Below are 21,354 nucleotides of genomic sequence, written 5' to 3'. Positions count from 1 at the left end.
ATTCAAGCTGAGCTATTTCAAACCCTAAAAGATGATGCTATGAAAGTGCTGCACTCAATATGTCAGCAAATTTGGAAAACTTGGCAGTGGCCACAGGACTGGAAAAGGTCAGTTTTCATTCCAATCCCAAAGAAAGACAATGCCAAAGAGTGCTCAAATTACTATACAATCGCACTCATCTCACACCCTAGCAAAGTAATTCTCAAAATTCTCCAAGACAGGCTTCAACAGTACATGAACCATGAACTTCCAGATCTTCAAGCTGGATTTAGAAAAGGCAGAGGAACCAGGACCAGGACAGTACTAACTCATCACTGTTCAGTGCCAACCAGCAGAAATAGCTCCTGTTACAAGGAAGCATCTGGCTGGTTCTAGGAAGTTATTAACAGTGTGTGTCCAGGTCTGAAACCCAAAGCCAAGTCATGATTGAAAAGTGAAAGATGAATAAAATTTAGCATCCTTTTCCTTGTAAGTGGCTTAAATTAACTATAGTTGAATGCATATGCCTTCACTCAGTTGATATCTAACCTTTCTAGATGATTCAATGCAGGTATAAAAATAAGTCATTGGGTTAAAAGACCTTGCAATTAAAAGAAATCACAGCCTAACTAAATTATTTTAGGTATGCCACCTGGTTTAAACTAAATGGACATCATTTTTCTATTGGCATTGATTTTTGTATGAATCTACTCATGAAAGAACTTGAGGTACATGCTTCAGGGAACTATCCCATTCACCATCCTCCAAGGAAGCATAGATATGAAACTGACAAGATATTTGGATAGGGGTGAGATGGTATTAATAAAATGAGTACAATAAATGCAGATTTAGTGAGCAAAACTGCTAATTTTTAAAAAACCAAACCCAAATTTATTATTAATATTTGCAAAGAGAGAACATATTCATGTTTCCCACTATTGATGACATTTTCCAACCAAATCCTTCGTTTCGTGATTTTCATTGAGCAGTTCATGTCTTCTCTTTGCAAGGTAATAATATTTTTTACTGAAAAATAATAGATGGAACTATTTGAAATTCTAGAAAATGTTTTGGGTCCTTGTTGACAGGGACTTCAAATAAACACTGTGCTCTCTCATTCTATTGAAACTGTTAAATTCTTAAGGCTAATGAATAGATCTATGTGTCAGTACAATGCCCCTCTTCACAGTTTGGTTAAATAAGAATGTAACTCCACAGACAGACACAGATACTTTGCTTTCTTTTTTTCTAAGGAACCATTTAAACCTACATTCAGAATTTTAATTTCATACTTTTCAGAGTTTCCATCTTTTGAAGTGATATTCTTTTAACACCTCAAAATACATGAAGCCTTCATTACCTGAACACAACTTCTCTATACATTGTTCCTCAGCTTTTAAGATAAAATTAAATTTTGTTAAAGTTCTAGGGAAATGTGGTAGGTATATAAAAATGAAAACATTTCTACGTTTTGTCTCAAACAACATTCTGCTGTTCCACTTTTCCCCTACATGTGTCCTTCAATGATATGACCATGGATTTTACTCTACAATTTTAGTTTGTCTCTTTTTAAAATGTTTTCATTTTTCTAATTTGATAGAGGAATAAAAAGAAGCTGAGGGGCTCCCCTGGTGGCTCAGTGGTAAAGAATCTGCCTGCTAGTCCAAGAGATATCAGGGCCATCCTTGATCTCTGAAGATCCCACATGCCACGGAGCAGCTTAGCCAATGCGCCACAATTACTGAGCCTGTGCTCAAGAGCCTGTACTACAGAGCCCAGCGGTAACTGAGCCCACATGCCACAATTACTGAAATCTGTGTGCCCTAGAGCCTACGCTCTATCTACAACAACAGAAGCCACTGCAAAGAGAACTCCATGCACTGCAGCTAGAGAGTAGCCCCACTTGCTGCAACTAGAGAAAGCTCGTGTAGCAACAAAGACTCCGCACAGCCATAAATAAATAAATAAGAATTTATTTATTTTAAATAAGTGAATTATTTTCACTTCTCCTGGAGTAAGTAATTCACTAGGAGTTTCTTGGTGTCTCTTATAATTTTCCAGTGTATAAATTTCCTATTACTTCATGCAAGAGTGCATAAACATGTAACAGTCTATACAGCCCCCACAGTAAAAATTCTAAATGGAGAGCTGTAGAAAAAATAACTGCTTCAATGGAAGAAATTCCTGACATTGGCTAAGTAAGACTTAATATGTCACAATGTGACCCAAAGATATAAAATGTCATTTTTAAAAAATCTAAACGTGGGATGTACTTACTTAGATTTAAAGTTCTAAAGTTTGGTTTAATTTTTTAAAACTTGAAAAATTGAAGAAAAAAGCCACAAATTTAAAAGTTAAACAAATGTGACTAACCAAACATAAAACATACAGAGTAATACACATACAGGAGATGATCCAATGTCTTACCTTCATCATGAATTTCTGTAGGGGCATAAGGAAAAAAGAGAAAATATTAAATACACATTATTTCAAAGACATTTTAAAACCTCCTATTTATAAAGACTATATTGTTGTTAAGTGGAGTAACATGAATAATAAACAAAAAATTTCCACTGTGTTGTCACAGCAAAACTCAATGTCAACTACATGCTAGAGAAAAGCTGTAGCAAGCAAAACTCTCTTTTAACATGTTTCTAGATTAGTTCATTCTTTTTCCGTGAAAACATGCTGTTTGACTTTAATGCGTGATTCAATTTACATTTCTAAGCATCTCAAAAAAGGTATACTCTTAAAATTATACTCTGAAAATGGTCTAGATTTTTTTTCATCTGTTACATAAAAACACAGTAATATAAACAGCAACTCAGCTATTTTACTTGAGTAAAATAGTGGGTTAGAAACAGGTACAGTAGACAATCAATTAATATGCTGTGATGGGCTGCCCATATTTCATGCAAAAAGTGACCAAAAGCAATTCCTTAGGCACTACATATTATTATATGTGAATTTCAAAGAAAAAAGTCACACAATTTTTCTTTTTCTCTTGACTCAGCCACCTCTAATGATTTATAACACCCCCTTTTCATCTACAAAATATAACATGTACATATATTCCTTTCTTTTTCTTAAGACTCATAAAGTTTCTTTGACTTCTTATTCCTGGGAGAGATACACAGATGAAAAAGAGTGAAAAAGGAAAAATATTTTATTTGACAAGTTAGGGCACCATGTAGTTGCCAGGAGCATGGAAGTCCTACAGAGGAAAACACACACATACCCACATTAGTTTTAAAGAAAACAAGGGAAAGTTTTCTAACACAGAGGTTAAATACCACACTTGCTTCCCTGAAACACACAGACATAGTAATATGTATATGACTAAATGGCAATTCTATCATGATTGATTCTTTCATTTTCAGTATTATAATTTTAAGGAAAAATTGTAAAGAACCATTTCATTTTCATCTCAGAAAACACAGCCTGTGTAGTTACATTTTTGTAGTTAATATTCATGGCAAATAATATCCTGGAACTTATTTTCCATGTTGAAACTGACTAATCACATGCCTACAAATGATCACCAGTGATACAGAATATCACTGAGGAATTACAAAAAATCATTTTAAGTCCTAATTCAAAGAAAAACTTCAAAATCATGTTACAGAACATGGTTTGTAATAGATATTTTCTTCATGAGATTTTTGGTTTTTTAATTTATCTAAGTTTTGGAGATATTTCTTTCAGAAATGGTCTCAGCTTGTTTTTGTCAGTATTTAGGTTGAACTACTTCAGAATTGTAGCAAATAGAAAAAAGTGGTCAATTCAGTTTTTTAAGACTGCTCGTCATAATTTTTAGCTGTGTGTGAAGGCAGCATGAGCAAGCCAGGGAAGAGAGTAATCTGTATAAATGATTAAATAAAAATGAGCCCTGTAAATAAGCAAAAGCTGAAATAACCATCATACAAAGAGAAAGAAGAACAGATGTAACAGACACACATTATTTTCAAAAGATAAGAACATGAAAGGTTATTTCTGGCATTACTGACATTAACTTTTTGTACAAATCATCTATTGGTTCATTTGGCTTATTTCTTTATGAGATATCCAAAAGGGATCATTCAGGGCAAGAAAGAAAGTAAAACACAGTAAAATATAAAGGACAAATATATTATTTTAATCTCAATGTCAATGGCATAAGTATGATAAAAAGCAACAGAAAAAGAATAAAAATAAAAATTCCTTACAAGTTGAAAATGATAGGAGAAAAAAAAAAAGAAAACTCATGAATGATAATACTGAAACAAATAGCTTTGATTTAGGTGAAGAATTATCATTTTTATGCATGCAGTAAGTGTAATTATTTAAGATATAAAATATTAGACAACATATGGAGATGGACGACTATAAAGACAGAGGCCAGGCATGGTGCTTTCTGTCTTAGAAGAAATTTGAGGATGAAAATCAATTCACACAGAAACACAAAGAGGGAAATTTTAGTTCTTTAGGGTAAAATTCCAAGTGGCAGCAATTCAGTGCCTCAGGTTTAGTTTAATTACTCCAGAATGGACAAGTCAGATGAAGTGTCAAATGTGAGCAAGAGACGGGGACATATTCCGTCTTCCCATTATGCTATATTAACATGAAAACCAGGAAGAGACACAGCAATTCTTACATTTTAACTCAAACAAACATTGCCCTGGGAGTCTAATGGATGATAAAAACAGGCAGGAGCCTTTGATCTATAAGTTTATAAAACTTGATCTAGTAGATCTAAAAACCCTAAGGGATTTTCTTAGCATATGCCAATGAGTACAAGTGGAAAAACAAATCAAACAGCAATACTTTATTCTAAAAATTGCAATCAAATATCAGAGTTCAAGAGAATGCATAATTATATTCAATCTATTACTGATACAAAAAGACACAGTGATGTACAAAGCTTTTCTACCATAATTATGCCTTTCACCTCAACACTGGATTATTTTTAACTCTTATTTTAGTTTTGTGAGATGATAACTGATTATAAAACTTAATACCTCTATAAATGGAGTTTTCTTAGAAGTTTTAAAAGAACCTTTACTGAGATGTCTTCTTAAAAATTACACAGGTAAGGGATTAGCAACAAAATTAACATAGGAATATAAAGTGGAAGTGACAGATTCAAGGGATTAGATCTGATAAAGGAGTGCCTGAAGGATGGAGGTTCATGACATTGCAGAGGAAGCAATGATCAAGACCATCCCCAAGAAAAAGAAAAGCAAGAAGGCAAATGGTTCTCTGAGGAGGGCTTACAAATAGCTGAGAAAAGAAGAGAAGCTAAAGGCAAGGAGAAAAGGAAAGATATACCCATCTGAATGCAGAGTTCCAAAGAATAGCAAGGAGAGATAAGAAAGCCTTCCTCAGTGATCAGTGCAAAGAAATAGAGGAAAATAATAGAATGATTAGAATAACAGAAAGATTAGAGATCTCTTCAAGAAAATTAGAGATACCAAGGGAACATTTCATGCAAAGATGGGCACAATAAAGGACAGAAATTGTATGGACCTAACAGAAGCAGAAGATATTAAGAAGAGGTGGCAAGAATACACAGAAGAATTGTACAAAAAAGATCTTCATGACCCAGATAACCATCACTCACCTAGAGCCAGACATCCTGGAATGCGAAGTTAAGTGGGCCTTAGGAAGCATCACTACAAACAAAGCTAGTGGAGATGATGAAATTGAGTTGAGCTATTTCAAATCCTTAAAGATGATGCTGTGAAAGTGCTGCACTCAATATGCCAGCAAATTTGGAAAACTCAGCAGTGGTCACAGGACTGGAAAAGGTCAGTTTTCATTTCAATCTCAAAGAAAGTCAATGCCAAGGAAAGTTCAAACTGTCACACAATTGCACTCATGTCACACGCTAGCAAAGTAATGCTCAAAATTCTCCAAGGCAGGCTTCAACAGTACGTGAACTGTGAACTTCCAGATGTTCAAGCTGGTTTTAGAAAAGGCAGAGGAACTAGAGATCAAATTGCCAACATCCGTTGGCTCATCAAAAAAGCAAGAGAGTTCCAGAAAAACATACATTTCTGCTTTATTGACTACACCAAAGCCTTCAACTGTGTGGCTCACAACAAACTGCAGAAAATTCTTCAAAAGATGGGAATACCAGACCACCTTACCTGCCTCATGAAAATCTGTATGCAGCAACATACAGTAAAATCTGTATGCAGAGAAATCTGTATGAAGCAACAGCTAGAACTGGACATGGAACTGGTTCCAAGCTGGGAAAGGAGTATGTCAAGGCTGTATATTGTCACCCAGCTTATTTAACTTCTATGTAGAGTACACAGAAATGCCAGGCAAGATGAAGCACAAGCTGGACTCAAGGCTGCTGGGAGAAATATCAATAACCTCAGACATGTAGATGATTCCACCCTGATGGCAGAATGTGAAGAGGAATTAAAGAGCCTCTTGATGAAGATCAAAGAGGAGAGTGAAAAAGTTGGCTTAAAACTCAACATTCAAAAAACAAAGACCATGGCATCCAGTCCCATCACTTCACGGCAAATAGATGGGGAAACAGTGACAGACTTTATTTTCTTGGGCTCCAAAATCACTGCAGATCGTGACTGTAGCCATGAAACTTAAAGACACTTGCTCCTTGAAAGAAAAGCGATGATAAACCTAGACACCATATTTAAAAGCAGAGACATTACTTTGCCAACAAAAGTCCATCTAGTCAAGGCTATGGTTTTTCCAGTGGTCATGTATAGATGTGAGAGTTGGACTATAAAGAAAGCTGAGTGCTGAAGCATTGACTTGAAACAGCTGTGGAGTATCTATGAGAAAGGTCCTGGAACCCTTCTTAATTTAACCAAGCAGACAGCAGAAGGAACCCCAAGGCAGGCTGGTAGGCAGAGGGTTGAAATGTTTTCTGTTATTCTTCAAGTGACAGAAAAAGGGAATAAATTCTACCTGTGACAGCAGACTTTCAAAATTCCTAGAGCAAGTGCATAAGATTTGACCTCTGTAGGTTTTCAAAGAAAGAAATAACTCAGATCTAAAATTTACTGAGACCTACACATAAGTTATAAATTGATTCACTTGCAAAACTCAGCAGCATGATCGTCAGCTCAGTGTTATCTCCAATACTTTCTCATAACTAGAAAGCAACCACTAACTTAAAGATTTGCAACTAAACATAGCAAGAATAAATTTTGAGATGAGAAATTATTATGAAAATGAGAGAGAAAAACTACACAGCAAGGCAGGATCAAGAAAGCAACCAAATGCACAGAGGAAAAATGGGAATACATCTAGATGATAGTAAAAAGGGGTTTTATTCATTTACACATTCTATTTCTAAAGGAATTAAAGTTTCTTGAGTGGTTGGTTTAAGAGATACTGGTTTGGATACAGCACAGAAATACTGGAATGTAAGTGAAGGGATAAAAAGATGAGAGAGGGACTTATCTTAGGATGGCTGATCTTGGGGAAGGAGCATACAAAGGTGAAACACACATTCTTAGAAAGAAACAGGCTTCCATTTCCAAGATAAGAATTTGGATCAGAATTTTAACTACAGGCAAAGAAGAGAAGACACTGCAAAAGGAAAGGATTGAACAAAATTAGTAATAGGCTAGTTATGAAGAAACAGATGAAGAATTAAAATTATTTCCAGAGTTATAACATCGAATTAGTAGTTCTCCAAAATCCACACAAGGGTGTCATCATCAGGGAAATGGTAAATTTAATAAACAAAACTTCCCTTAAATAAAGGTCTGAAATAAATGAAAAAAGAGCAAAGAATCACACACACACACACACACACAAACGCAGGTGGACATATGACTGGGAAATAACTGAAAGGCTACTGAAAAGACAGCAAACGTCTCAAAATGTTGCCTCAGGAGAAAAGCATCCCAGAATCAAGAAAAACAATGAAAATAAAATGAAGCCATCAGTTAATCCAATCTTAGCTGATTCATCATATTAAGTCACAGAGCAAACAACAAAGCAATACAACAATGAATGGCCTCACTGTTTTGCTCATTTGGGAAAAAAAGTGGATCCAGAATGTCAGTGGTGGAAAAGGAGATTCTATTTTCCACTCAGAATCACAAGGAGTTCAGAATTAGAAGGCTCTTTCCCTGTCTGCCTGGCCTCCCTTCTTTCCCTCTCTTTCTTAACAGTTGAAGAAACTGAAACCAACAGTAATAACATAATTTAGCCACATTACACACTTTGTCACTCTGTTGGTCTCCAAACTTATCCTCCAGATTCCTGGCAACTGTTAAGTTTCCTTGTGATATTTTATCATTCACCTTCACTTTTTAAGATTGTATGAATATTTAAAAAGTCTTTTTGTATAGCACGTGGAAAAATATAAGAGTTAAACAATAAGAAGTTAAGATTAATTGGTCAAGATTTTTCAGTAAAAGATATACAATATTAATAATACAAGCCTTCCTGTTGGCCAGGAAGTCTTCCTTTCAATGATCATAATAACAAAGCCAATTATATAGAGATGATAATGTTCACACTAGCAAGTAATGCTCAAAATTCTTCAGGCTTCAACAGTATGTGAACCATGAACTTCCAGATGTTCAGGTTGGATTTAGAAAAGGCAGAGGAACCCGAGATCAAATTGCCAACATCTGTTGGATCATCATAAAAGCAAGAGAGGTCCATAAAAACATCTACTTCTGCTTCATTGACTACGCCAAAGCCTCTGACTGTGTCGATCACGATAAACTGTGTAAAATTCTTCAAGAGATGGGAATACCAGACCACCTGACCTGCCTCCTGAGAAATCTGTATGCAGGTCAAGAAGCAACAGTTAGAACTGGACATGGAACAATGGACTGGTTCCAAATAGGGAAAGGAGTACGTCAAGGCTGTATATTGTCACCCTGCTTATTTAACTTATATGTAGACAACATCATGCGAAATGCCGGGCTGGATGAAGCACAAGCTGGAATCAAGATTGCCAGGACAAAGTTCAATAACCTCAGACATGCAGATGACACCACCCTTATGGCAGAAAGCAAAGAACTAAAGAGCCTCTTGATAAAAGTGAAAGAGGAGATTGAAAAAGTTGGCTTAAAAGTCAACATTCAGAAAACTAAGATCATGGCATCTGGTCCCATCACTTCATGGCAAATAGATGGGGAAACAGTGATAGACTTTATTTTTTGGGCTCCAAAATCACTGCAGATGGTGACTGCAGCCATGAAATTCAAAGACACTTGCTCCTTGGAAGAAAAGCTATGTCCAAACTGCTGCTAAGTCACTTCAGTCATGTCCGACTCTTAGCGACCCCATGGACTGCAGCCTGCCAGGCTCCTCCATCCATGGGATTTTCCAGGCAAGAGTACTGGAGTGGGTGCCATTGCCTTCTCCACATCCAAAGTAGACAACACATTAAAAGCAGAGACATTACTTTGCCGACAAAAGTCCATCTAGTCAAAGTTATGGTTTTTCCAGTAGTCATGTATGGTTGTAAGAGCTGGGCTATGAAGAGGGCTGAGCACTGAAGAGTTGATACTTTTGAACTCTGGTATTGGAGAAGAGTCTTGAGAGTCCCTTGGACTGCAAGGAGATCCAACCAGTCCATCCTAAAGGAGATCAGTCCTGAATATTCACTGGAAGGACTGATGCTAAAGCTGAAACCCCAATACTTTAGCCACTTGATGCGAAGAATAGACTCACCGGAAAAGACCCTGATGCTGGGAAAGATTAAAGGCAGGAGGAGAAGGGGATGACAGAGGATGAGATGGTTGGATGGCATCACCAACTCGATGGACATAAGTTTGAGCAAGCTCAGGTAGAGTTGGTGATGGACAGGGAAGGCTGGGGTGCCGCAGTCGATGGGGGTCAAAAAGAGTCAAACACGACTAAGTGACTGAACTGAAATGAATGTTCTAGTAATAGAGAATATTTGACTAGATCCCATTTTCAAAGAAACAAAACTAGAAATTTAGAAAGTTCCAACTGAAGATTGGTAAAATACGTATTAATTACAACATAGCAGTTACTTTGAATACTAATAGTACCAGCCACACCAGGAAGCCAAACAAAAAGATTAGAGGCAACAGCAAACATGCAGCCATTCAGATCACAATCTCTTAGAAAACACATACCCATTTTTCCACATCAACCTTCTGTGGAAAGAAAAAGCCAAGATAAACAATAAGCAAACAAATAAAAAGCTAGCAAGGTTTTAATTAGTGTCACTTAAATAAACTGAAATGTAGTCCCTGCACCAAAACCTATCTCCAATTCTGAAGGACAGGTAACAGTATTCAAACTTTTAATTTACAGCATTTAATCTCAAGCACACAAAAATATTTCAATTCATTTAGTTATCAGAACTTCAAAAGGCTTTGGGCTGAATATGTACCAGGTACATGAAATAAAAATAACCTAATTTATTCAAAAACAAACGTGAACATTTATCACATTCTCAAACCTACAAACCTTTGATTCAGGAACCACTGTTCTCCTCTAACTAAAAGAATCTATTTAATAAAAAAGATCCATTTAGAAATACAGCATCTAACTATACATCTCTGATATAATAAAATTTCTCTTAGCCAAATCTTTCCATTCTTATATAAAAATTCACAATATAACAAATGGTATATGCTGCCAAATAATTCTGAAACTGCATCAAAATTTATTTTGATAAATAAAACATATTTATTAATGAATGTATGTTAGTCTCATAACCATTATGTGACTCTTTAAAAAATAAGTGAATATAATTATATCCAAAGTATAAAACAGAACAAATCACAAAGCCGTATGTTAACAAAAACTGCCTTTTCCTGTTCAATCCATCAGAATTTTAAAATCTCAACACACTCACCTTAAAGGTTAAGTTTCCATGACCAACCTCCCTTCTTTAGCACATATGATTGGTAATCAGTGAAACTTGAAGTGTGCTTCAAACTCCTCATTCATTTAAGTTTATCTGCAATTTTTTTCCTTAGAAAATTCATTAATTGAGTCAAAAGCTCACACTACCTAGACAGGAATAGTTGCCATAACTAAGAACCTCCATTCCTCAGTAAACAAGCTTCAAGAAGGAAATATGCATAATATTCACATACATACTAAATATTTTTAAATGTTATAAACTGATATAAAAATATCAACCTAAGTATACAGGTAGGATTGTTTTGAAGGCCCAGTGAAATTCAATGGATTCAACTAATTACTTGTAACAGAGCATTTTGGCTTCTTCAGTAATTTACTTCATCTTCAGAAAAATCTCTAAGCCTACCCCCAACCTTTGAACTTAAGAATACATTGTTATTTAAGAAAGAACACTTTACTGAAATGGAAAGTCCTGGTTTTCACTATATACTTTCAAGACATTTAGCTGTTATCTAAAGTTCAAGCCCTTATTTGAAGCATGAAACCTATTAGAATAATGAATATATTTCTTTAGATCCTGAGTCACAGGAAAGCAATCTAATCATGGCAAGTATAATGTAATTATTACTCACTTTTCTACCTTTAAAAGAACAAATTCTTATATTTATGCCTTTCATTGAAAATAAGGAAACATGAAATGATTTCCCTTTCATGTTTACCAGGAAAATAGGATATGTCATATTTTTCAATGATTAACAAAGACACTGCATTATCCCATCATTATTTTCACATCTCAGTTTTAACACACACACACACACATTTGCATCAGCACAAAGATAAAGTGCTGTGGGATTTTTCTAGAAGAAAGAGAACCTGTAATCAAGAGTCATAGTTACTAGTTATTAGTAATAAACAGTCTTTAAAGATCTGTATTATAAAACAGAAAATGTCTCTTAAGAAGCAGGAATTAGTTAGCAATAATATAACAGACTCAGTATCCAAATAGCCAAAGAAAGGCATAGCAACAGCATGTGCTGGGGGTGAAATTTCAGCTAAACGTAAAAGACAAGACAAATGATCCAGAGTTAAAAGACTGACAAAGTGCAAAAGTTGTAACTATGCATAAGTGATGCAGAGAGATTTCATGACACTTATGAATGTTAATAAGAACTATTTAATTAAATGCCTACTAACAGTGAAAAATAGAATGATTTATATGTAGCTCATCATGGAAGGAAAATATAAAGCCCACAATGAACTGGACCAATTTTATAGTTTAAACAATTATCAAATCCATAGAGCACATAAGATAAATGAATATTCCAATAATTTTTTATCCAAGTATGAGGGACTTTTTAAAAATTATCAACTCCATTAATTCAGAGAAAATAAATATTTTACCATCTGTAGAAAGCTGCCTTACATATTTTAAGACCAAAAATGAGCAATCTTATTTTCAAATAAAAACAAAATTTCCATTAAAGAAAATAAAACAGTCATTTAAGGAACAGCTTGATTTAGCAAAAAGGACATAAGAATATAATACAAAAGTAGTTAAATCTAAATTTTATTATACCATCATACAAAAGTTGAAACATCCACATGACATCTCCATTTTTGTATTCATATTTTAGTCAATATGTACAATTAGCATGTTTCAATAATTTTATATATGTTTAATGAACATATAAATTATAAATTAGGGTATATAAATATGAACTACTCAATAATCTATAAAAACAAATTTGATTGATTCTTCCAAGTTGCTTAACTTATTTTACTGTTTAAGGTAAAAAATGTTATCATTATTAAACCGATAGGTCATATAGTTAGAAGTTACTATGTGCCAGACTTTGAGCTAAACACTTTACATGTAACCTTACTGCCCGCATTTTATATATGAGGAAACAAATGACATGCAAATGTGTCACAAATTTTCCTCAACAACAACAAAGTTGTTGGAAAAAAACGATTGGACTTGATCTTGAAATTGGGTTTGTAACTTCAAAGTTGCATTCTCCTAAGCACTTCTTTGTATGCCAATACCAAGATACCTCATCTTTTTGCTTCTCTTTTGCTTCAAACTTTTAGTCTCTATCTAATTTGGAATTTTTCACCCAGTATCTGTTATGGTGAAGTGTCACCTAAATATAGTGTGTTAACATCAAGATAAGAGAATGTAAAATGAACATATAGATTCTTATGATACCAAATATTTTAGTTAGTTTCAGTTATTCAAACAGTAGGTCTGCTTTTTCACCTAGATAAAGTTCACCTAGATAATTACAACACAACATTAAAACATCCATCATGAATATAAAATTTTTAATATCAAGGTATAACATAAAAAAAGTATTTGAAATTTTAATACATGCCTGCAATCCATTACCCTTTTTAAAAATAGACAAACGTGAAAAACAAAAAACTACCCTATAAATAATTCTCCACTGCACATGTTTATTATTAAGATTGAGAAGAAGAACATGAGAAATTTGCACAGCGTATTCAAGGATTCAAGAGACAATAAAGTCATTTCAATTTTTTTAAGTAAAATTACAGTTTGGAGGTCCCACATTTTTAATAAATATAACAAATTCAGAAAAATATATAAATCCTGAATATATAACTTCATGAAACTTTCAGTTCGGTTCAGTCACTCAGTCATGTCTGACTCTTTGTGACCCCATGAATCACAGCACACCAGGCTTACTTCATAAAATATATAACTTCATAAAACTTCAAATCAATAAACAAACCCATGTAATCATCACCCAGATCTAATAATAGGACAGAACCTACAACCCAGATGCTGCCTTCATGCCCTCTCCAAAGGCAACTACTATTCTATCACCATTGATTATTTTTCTAATTTGGAAATACAGCCTGTGTTCTCTTTTTATCTAGCTTCTTTAGCTGTCATTAGGTCTCTAAGATTCATCATGGTGTCGCATGTAGTGGTAAGAAATTCATTTTCTCTGCTTATAATATTCCACCATATGAATACGTCACAATTTATTTACCCATTCAACAGTTGAATGGGCTTCCCTTGTGGCTCAGCTGTTTAGGAAACCACCTGCAAGGCAGGAGACCTGGGTTTGATCTCTGGGTTGGGAAGATCCCCTGGAGAAGGGAATGGCTACCCACCCCAGTATTCTGGCCTGGACAATTCCATACACTGTATAGTTCATGGGGTCGCAAAGAGTTGGATATGACTTAGTGACCTTGACTCACTGAACAGTTGAACAGTTGGATTGTTTCCTGCTTGGGGCTATTACAAAAAATGTTGTGGTGAGCATTCTTGTACATATCTTTTGGTGAATATAGGAATATATATATATCCACTGGTATAGACCAAGAGCGGAATTTGTTGATCATGGATTTATAAATGTTTAGCTATAGTTGATACAGCCAAAGAGATTTCCAAAATGGTGGCATGCATTTAATTCTCATCAGAAGTATATTAGTTTCACTTGCTCCCCGTCTTGCCAATACTTGGTATTACTAGTCTTTTCAATTTTAGCTCTTCTGGGGAATGTGATACCTCATCACAGTTTTCAGCTGCATTTCCCTGCCATTTGATGAAGCACTTTTTCATATGCTTTGGAAATTTGGAATATCTCCATAGTGAAATATTTGTTCAAGTCTTTTACCCATTTTTTGCTATTAGTTGATCTGTTTTTGTTCTTACTGATTTGTCAGAACTGTTCATGCTTTCCAAATATCCTCTCCACGTCTGTGTCCTGTCTTTTCCATTTTTTAATGGTAACTCTGAGGACAGACATTCTTAGTTTGGGCATAATTTCTGTATCTTTTCCTTCATTGCTGGTGCTTTTTGTCCTGAAAAGACCCTTCTACATTATTTTTGAGACAATTTATTATCTTAACTCTTACCTGAGACCTACAATCTGTTTCGTATTGATTTGGGGAGTATATGGTACTATGGAGAGAATTTAGATTCATTTTCCCTTCATTTATCTATTCAACTGACCTGATTATCTTTAACAAAAAGATAATTCTTGAGCCCACTGCACTGCACTGCCACTTCCGTCATAAGTCAAGTTACTAACTTGTAGAGCTACTGATGAACTCTATTCTATTCTGGCCTATTTTTCTATTCCTGTTATCGTAACCACTATTCCATCAAAATAATTTTTGATATCTGGTAGCCAAAGGCTCCAATTTTGTTCCTCAACATTACATTTGTTAATACTGACCCTCTTCACTTCCTGAAATATGAGAACAGACTTACAAATTTTCATGCACACAAAAAGGAAACCTGTTGGGATTTTGACTTTGATTGCACTGGTTAACTGATAAACTTAGAGAGAACTGTCATCTTTATAATATACTGCCTTCCAACATCATACATTCCTCTTTATTTTAGGTCATCTTTAGTTTCCTTCAAAATGTTTTTCAATTTTCAATAGAAAGGTTTGCACATCTTTCATTATAATTATTCTGAGGTATATGTTGTGGAATTATACTAAGATAAGTGAACTCAGTTTGAAATTTTTATTTTATTTTTGCTAATATATAAAAGGTAGCTGAAAATTTATACTGAGTTCTAACTTTGCTAAATACACTTTTTAATTCCAAAAGTGCCTACCATCATTCCTTTATTATACTAAAATAATTCAATATTTCACTGGTTTTCCATTTTACAGTTTCTATCAGATTAACGAATTTCTTACCTTACAAATTTACTAAGTTTGCAACAAATTATTTATGTTTTAAATGTTTTGAAGGTATCAATTAAAATACACAATCTTTCCCTTTTTGTCTTTTAATATGGTCAAAGATGTTAATCGGTTTTGTGGATACATTAACTACTTTTGAATCCCATGTTAGCTATAATATGCTATAGATTTTATATATCCATAAATTTGATTTACTAGTATTTTACAGAGGATTTCTGAGTCTATTACTTTGATGAATATTAACATGTAACAACTTTTTTCTGGCAAGATCTTTCTCATGGTTTAGGACCATGGCTATGTTGACATCATATAATTAGTTGAGAAGGATTCTGAAACAGGTTAAGATTCAGATTATCGCTCTCTCAAATGTTTTTTAGAATTGACCAGAGAAGCCATCTGGGTCTGGACTTCTTCATGGTAATGTGAATTTTAATAGTACTTATTTTTTTAATATTTTAAATCTGAGATATAATTGACATAACTTCATATTAAATGAATGATTTTATATTTGCATATATTATGAAATGATCATTATAATAAATCTAGTTAATATCCATGACCACACATACTTATAATTTTTTTCTTGTAATGAGCACTTTTTAAATCTACTATCTTAACTTTTAAATACAATGTTATTAACTATAGCAAACATGCTGTGCATTATGTCTCCAGGGATTACTTACTTTATAACTGGAAGGTTGTATATTTTGACCACCTTCACCCATTTTCCCTCTTCCAATACCCTGCCCCTGCAACCACCAATCTGTTCTCTGGAACTACGGGTTCAGTTTTTCTGTATGTTTTTCTAATTCCATAGAAAAGTGAAATTATATAGTTTTCATCTTTCTCTATTTCACTTGTTCCAGCATAATCCCTTCAAGGTCCATCCATGCTGTCAAAAATTATTTCTTTTGTGGCTGAATAATATTCCACCGTGTGCATATACCACATTTCCTTTATGAATTCATCCATGGGTGTTCCATGTCTTGGCTACTGAAAATAATGCTGTAATAAATATGGGGAACACATATCTTTCCAAGTTAGTATTTTCCTGTCCTTTGGATAAATACCCAGAAGTGGAATTGCTGGATCATACAATGGCACCCCACTCCAGTACTCTTGCCTGGAGAATCCCATGGACGGAGGAGCCTGGTAGGCTGCAGTCCATGGGGTCGCTAAGAGTCGGACATGACTGACAGACTTCACTTTCACTTTTCACTTTCATGCATTGGAGAAGGAAATGGCAGCCCACTCCAGTGTTCTTGCCCGGAGAATCCCAGGGACGGGGGAGCCTGGTGGGCTTCCGTCTATGGGGTTGCACAGAGTTGGACACGACTGAAGCGACAGCAGCAGCAGCAGCAGCACAACAGTTGAATTGTAGCTTTTCAAGGATCCTCCATAATGTTTTCTGCAGTGGATGCCTGAATTTACACTCCCACCAACAGTGCACAAGGATTCTCTTCTCTCCACATACTTGTCAACAGTTGGATTTTTTTTATTACAGCCATCCAACAGTCAAAAAATTAGATTTCACCGAAGTTTTGATTTGCATTTCTCTGATGATTAGAGATCTTGAGCATCAATTTATGTACACTTTGGCCTTTATATATCTTTAGGAAAATACCTATTCAGATTCTCTGCCCCTGGTTTAATCAGATTGTTTCGTTTTGTTATTGAGTTGTATGTGTTCTTTATATATTTTGGATATTAACACCTTATCAGAGATGTAATTTGCAAATATTTCCTCCTATTTCATAGGTTCCTTTTTCATTTTGTTCATGATTTCCTTTTCTGTCTGAAAGCTTTTAGCTTTGATGAAGTCCCAATTGTTGATTTTTGCTTTTGTGGTCTTTGCTTTTGGTATCAAATCCAGAAAACCTTCACCAACATCGATGTCAGGAAGCTTACTGCCTATGTTTTCTTGCAAAAGTTTTATGGTTTCAGGTCATAGAACTTCAAGTCTTTAACCATTATCAATTGATTTTGTGCATGGTATAAAATAGTGGTCCCTTTTCATTCTTTTGCGAGACTCTGTGCAGTTTTCTCAGTACTATATTTTGGTTTACACTGGCACCTTTGTTATAAGTCAATTGGCCATCTATGCATGGGTATACTTCTGGGTTCTTGCTATGTTCCACTGATCTATGTGTATTTTTTTTTTTTTTTTGCTAATACCATACTCTTTTCATTACTATAAGCACAGAATATCTTTCCATTTATTTGTTTCTTATTCAATTTCTTTCACCAATGTCATAGTTTTCAGTGTAAAGGCTCTTCACCACTGTGGTTAAATTTATTCCTATTCTTTTTGACCCAATTGTAAATGGCACTGTTTCTTTAATTTCTCTTTCTGATAGTTTCTATTAGTGTAGAGAAATGCAACAAATTTTTGTATATTGATTTTTTTTTAACCTGCAGGCTTACTGAATTCATTTCTCTATATAACATCATATCACCTGTGAAGTGTGATAATTTTAATTCCTCCTTTCCAATCTCATACCTTTTCTTTTTCTCTGCTTAAGACTTTCAGTACTGTGTTGAATAGACATAGGAAGAGTGGGTGTCCTTGTCTTGTTCCTGATCTTAGAGGAAAAGCTTTCATCTTTCCACTGTTGAGTACAATGTTAGCTGTGGACCTGTTAGATATGACCTTTAGAAAGTTGAGGTATGCTCCCTCTACACCCACTTTATGGAGAGTTTTTCAATCATAAATGGATATTGAACTTTGTCAAATGGTCTTTCTGCCTCTGTTAAGATGGTCATGATTTTTACCCTTTGTTTTGTTAATGAGGTGTATCACACTGACTGATTTGTGGATGATAAACCATCCTCACATCACTGGAAAAAACCCCAGTTGGTCATGGCATTGATCCTTTTAATTATTGTCGAATTCAGTTTTGTACAGAATTTTCTCCTCTATATTCATCAGAGGATATTGACCTATAATATTCTTTTCTTGTGCTGTTCTTGTCTGGTTTTGGTTTCAGCTAATGCTGGCCTCAGTGAATATGTTCAGAAGTATTTCTCCTCTTATATTGTTTCAGTTCATTTGCGTCCAACTCTTCGCGAACCCAGGGACTGCAGCGCAGCAGGCCTTCCTGTCCACTGCCAACTCCTGGAGTTTACTCAAACTCATGTCCATTGAGTCGGGGATGCCATTCAACCATCTCATCTTCTGTCATCCCCTTCTCCTCCCACCTTCAATCTTACCCAGCATCTGGGTCTTTTCAATGAGTCAGTTCTTCGCATCAGATGGCCAGAGTATTGGAGTTTCAGCTTCAGCATCAGTCCTTCCAATGAATATTCAGGACTGATTTCCTTTAGGATGGACTGGATGGATCCCATTGCTGTCTAAGAGTCTTCTCTAATACCAAATTCAAAAGCATCAACTCTTCAGCACTCAGCCCTCTTCACAGTCCAACTCTCATATCCATACACGACCACTGGGAAAACCATAGCTTTGACTAGACGAACCCTTGTTGGCAAGGTAATGTCTCTGGCTTTTTAATATGCTGTCTAGGTTGGTCATAACTTTTCTTCCAAAGAGCAAGCATCTTTGAATTTCATGGCTGCAGTCACCATCTGCAGTGATTTTGGAGCCCAAGAAAATAAAGTCTGTCACTATTTCCCCATCTATTTGCCGTGAAGTGATGGGACCAGGTGCCATGATATTAATTTTCTGAATGTTGAGTTTTAAGCCAAGTTTTTCACTCTCCTCTTTCATTTTCATCAAGAGGTTCTTTAGTTCTTCTTCACCTTCTATTGTTTGGAAAAGTTTAAGAAGAATTGGTATTAATTCTCCTTTAAATGTTTAGTAGAATTTATCACTGATGCCATCTCATTCTTAAGCAACGTAAGACCACAAAGTTCTCTCTGCCATCAATTTGTGAGAAAAACTCACCATAAATTTAATTAAACAAATGAAGTCACCAAGTAAGTCCAATGATGCACTGAATTATACTTTAGCCCAATTTCCTTTCTTTATTTTGATTTTTGTATTAGACAGAATGTTATTTTAATTTGTCAAATAATGTCAAAAATTGAAACAGACTTATACAATACAGTAAACTTGGCCATCTCCCACAATATTATGTTTAACTTAATAAGGAAAAGATTTAGAATTTTCACTTGGAAGTTTAAATTTTTTTCTTTTAAAATTTAAACTGAGTAATAGAAGACAAAGATCTACTGCTTCCTAAGTTATTCTTTTTTTAGAATAGAAAAGATCCTGTAATGCTTTTTACATTGCTTTCTGAATTTGTCCAAATTGTGAAGAACAGTATATACACTCTCTAACTCAAAACTACCAATATCTCCATTTTCAAGCATAGAATATATTAAAATGGGGCTTGTACATAAAGTTTAATGTTAACAAATTCAAACTGATGGGTGCTAAGCAAATATAGTAATTCTCTTCTGCGTAAGCTCTTACCAGAATTACTAAGTTTGATTAAATACCACAAGTAAATCCATCTGGGAAAATAAATATTTAAGAAGAGTATGAACAATTAGTGAGGGGAAAAAGAGAATATTATTAAATATTAAATGTTTAATATTTAAATATTAAAATGTTCCTAAAATACAGTGATTAAATCAATACTGTTTTGGTATAATAATAGACAGACATGTGTGACAGAATATTCAGCTTAGAATAACCCATCTGGGAATGTATGAACTTAATGTATGACTAAGAAAGGCATCACAATAAATAAGGAAAGGAATCATCAGTCATGAAAAGCGATGGGCATTCTTCTTAGCCACTAGGGGAAATAAAATCAAGTTAAACAGTAATCTTAAATGAACTCTGGATGGATCTACTATGAATAATAATAAACTCAAATAAATTCTACATCCATTCACTATTTAAAAAAGGGATGCGTATAACAAAGGGTGTACAACGATTTAAACAAAACAATTCAGTGCAATGTCAATCAAAATATCAGCAAATTATTTTGTGGATACTGAGAGAAACTTACTGTAAAGTTTCTATGGGAAAACAAAAGACCCAGAAAAGCCGAAACAACATTGAAGGAGAAGAATAAAGTAAGAGAACTGATACTGCCCAACGTTAAGACTTAACTATAAAGTTACAGGAGTTAAGAGAGTGTGGTACTCATGAAAGGACAGACAAATGGACCAATGGAAAGAACAGACAGCACAGAAACAGACCCACACAAATGGAACCAATTTATCTTTCACAAAAGTAATTCAATGAAAAGAGGACAGTCTTTCACCAAGTGGTGCTGGAACAACTTGACATCTGTATACAAAAAAGAAAAGAAAGAAAAGAAAAAGATTCTAAGATACGGATTTTAAAACTTTCACAAAAATGAGCTCTAAACAGGTCACAGCCTTAAAATAATATATGAACTATTAAACTCCTAGAAGATAACATGGGAGGCTATCTGGGTGACCTTGGGTTTGGTAATGACTTTTATAGATATAATGACAAAGCATGATCCATGAAAGGAAAATTGTTAAGCTGGACTTCATTAAAATTAAATCTTCTTCTCTGTGAAAGACACGGGCAGCCAAATGAAAAGTCAACTCACAAGTAGGAAAAAAACTTTACAAAATATATATATTATAAAATTCTTGCATTCAAAATATACAAAAAACTCTTAAAATGCAAAAATATGATATACAATAGAATACTATTCACCCCAAAAAAGAATGAAATAATGCCATTTGCAACAACATGGATGGACCTACAGAATATCATACTAACTGAAGTCAGAAAGAGAAAGATAAATATAATATCCCTTATGTGTGAAATCCAAAATATGACCCTAATGAACCTATCTACAAAACAGACTCACAGACACAGAGAACAGACTTGTGGTTGCCA

The 21,354-nt window shown here is 34.6% G+C and overlaps 1 protein-coding gene across 1 annotated transcript in view; it reads right to left on the bottom strand.

The window, feature by feature from the left end:
* RYR2 (ryanodine receptor 2 (cardiac)) overlaps positions 1–21,354 on the bottom strand; it is an 826,801-nt gene that overhangs the window by 492,547 nt on the left and 312,900 nt on the right. The window contains exons 4-5 of the mRNA XM_010860117.1: positions 10,071–10,091; positions 2,407–2,421 (exon numbers count right to left, since the gene is read on the bottom strand). Of these exons, the coding sequence (XP_010858419.1) occupies positions 2,407–2,421; positions 10,071–10,091 (36 nt within the window). The remainder of the gene's footprint in view (positions 1–2,406; positions 2,422–10,070; positions 10,092–21,354) is intronic.

This window comes from Bison bison, unplaced genomic scaffold (genome assembly GCF_000754665.1).
Source record: "Bison bison bison isolate TAMUID 2011002044 unplaced genomic scaffold, Bison_UMD1.0 scf7180017864462, whole genome shotgun sequence".
NCBI classification, from domain to species: Eukaryota; Metazoa; Chordata; class Mammalia; order Artiodactyla; family Bovidae; genus Bison; species Bison bison.
This window is presented reverse-complemented; position numbering and strand designations above follow the sequence as displayed.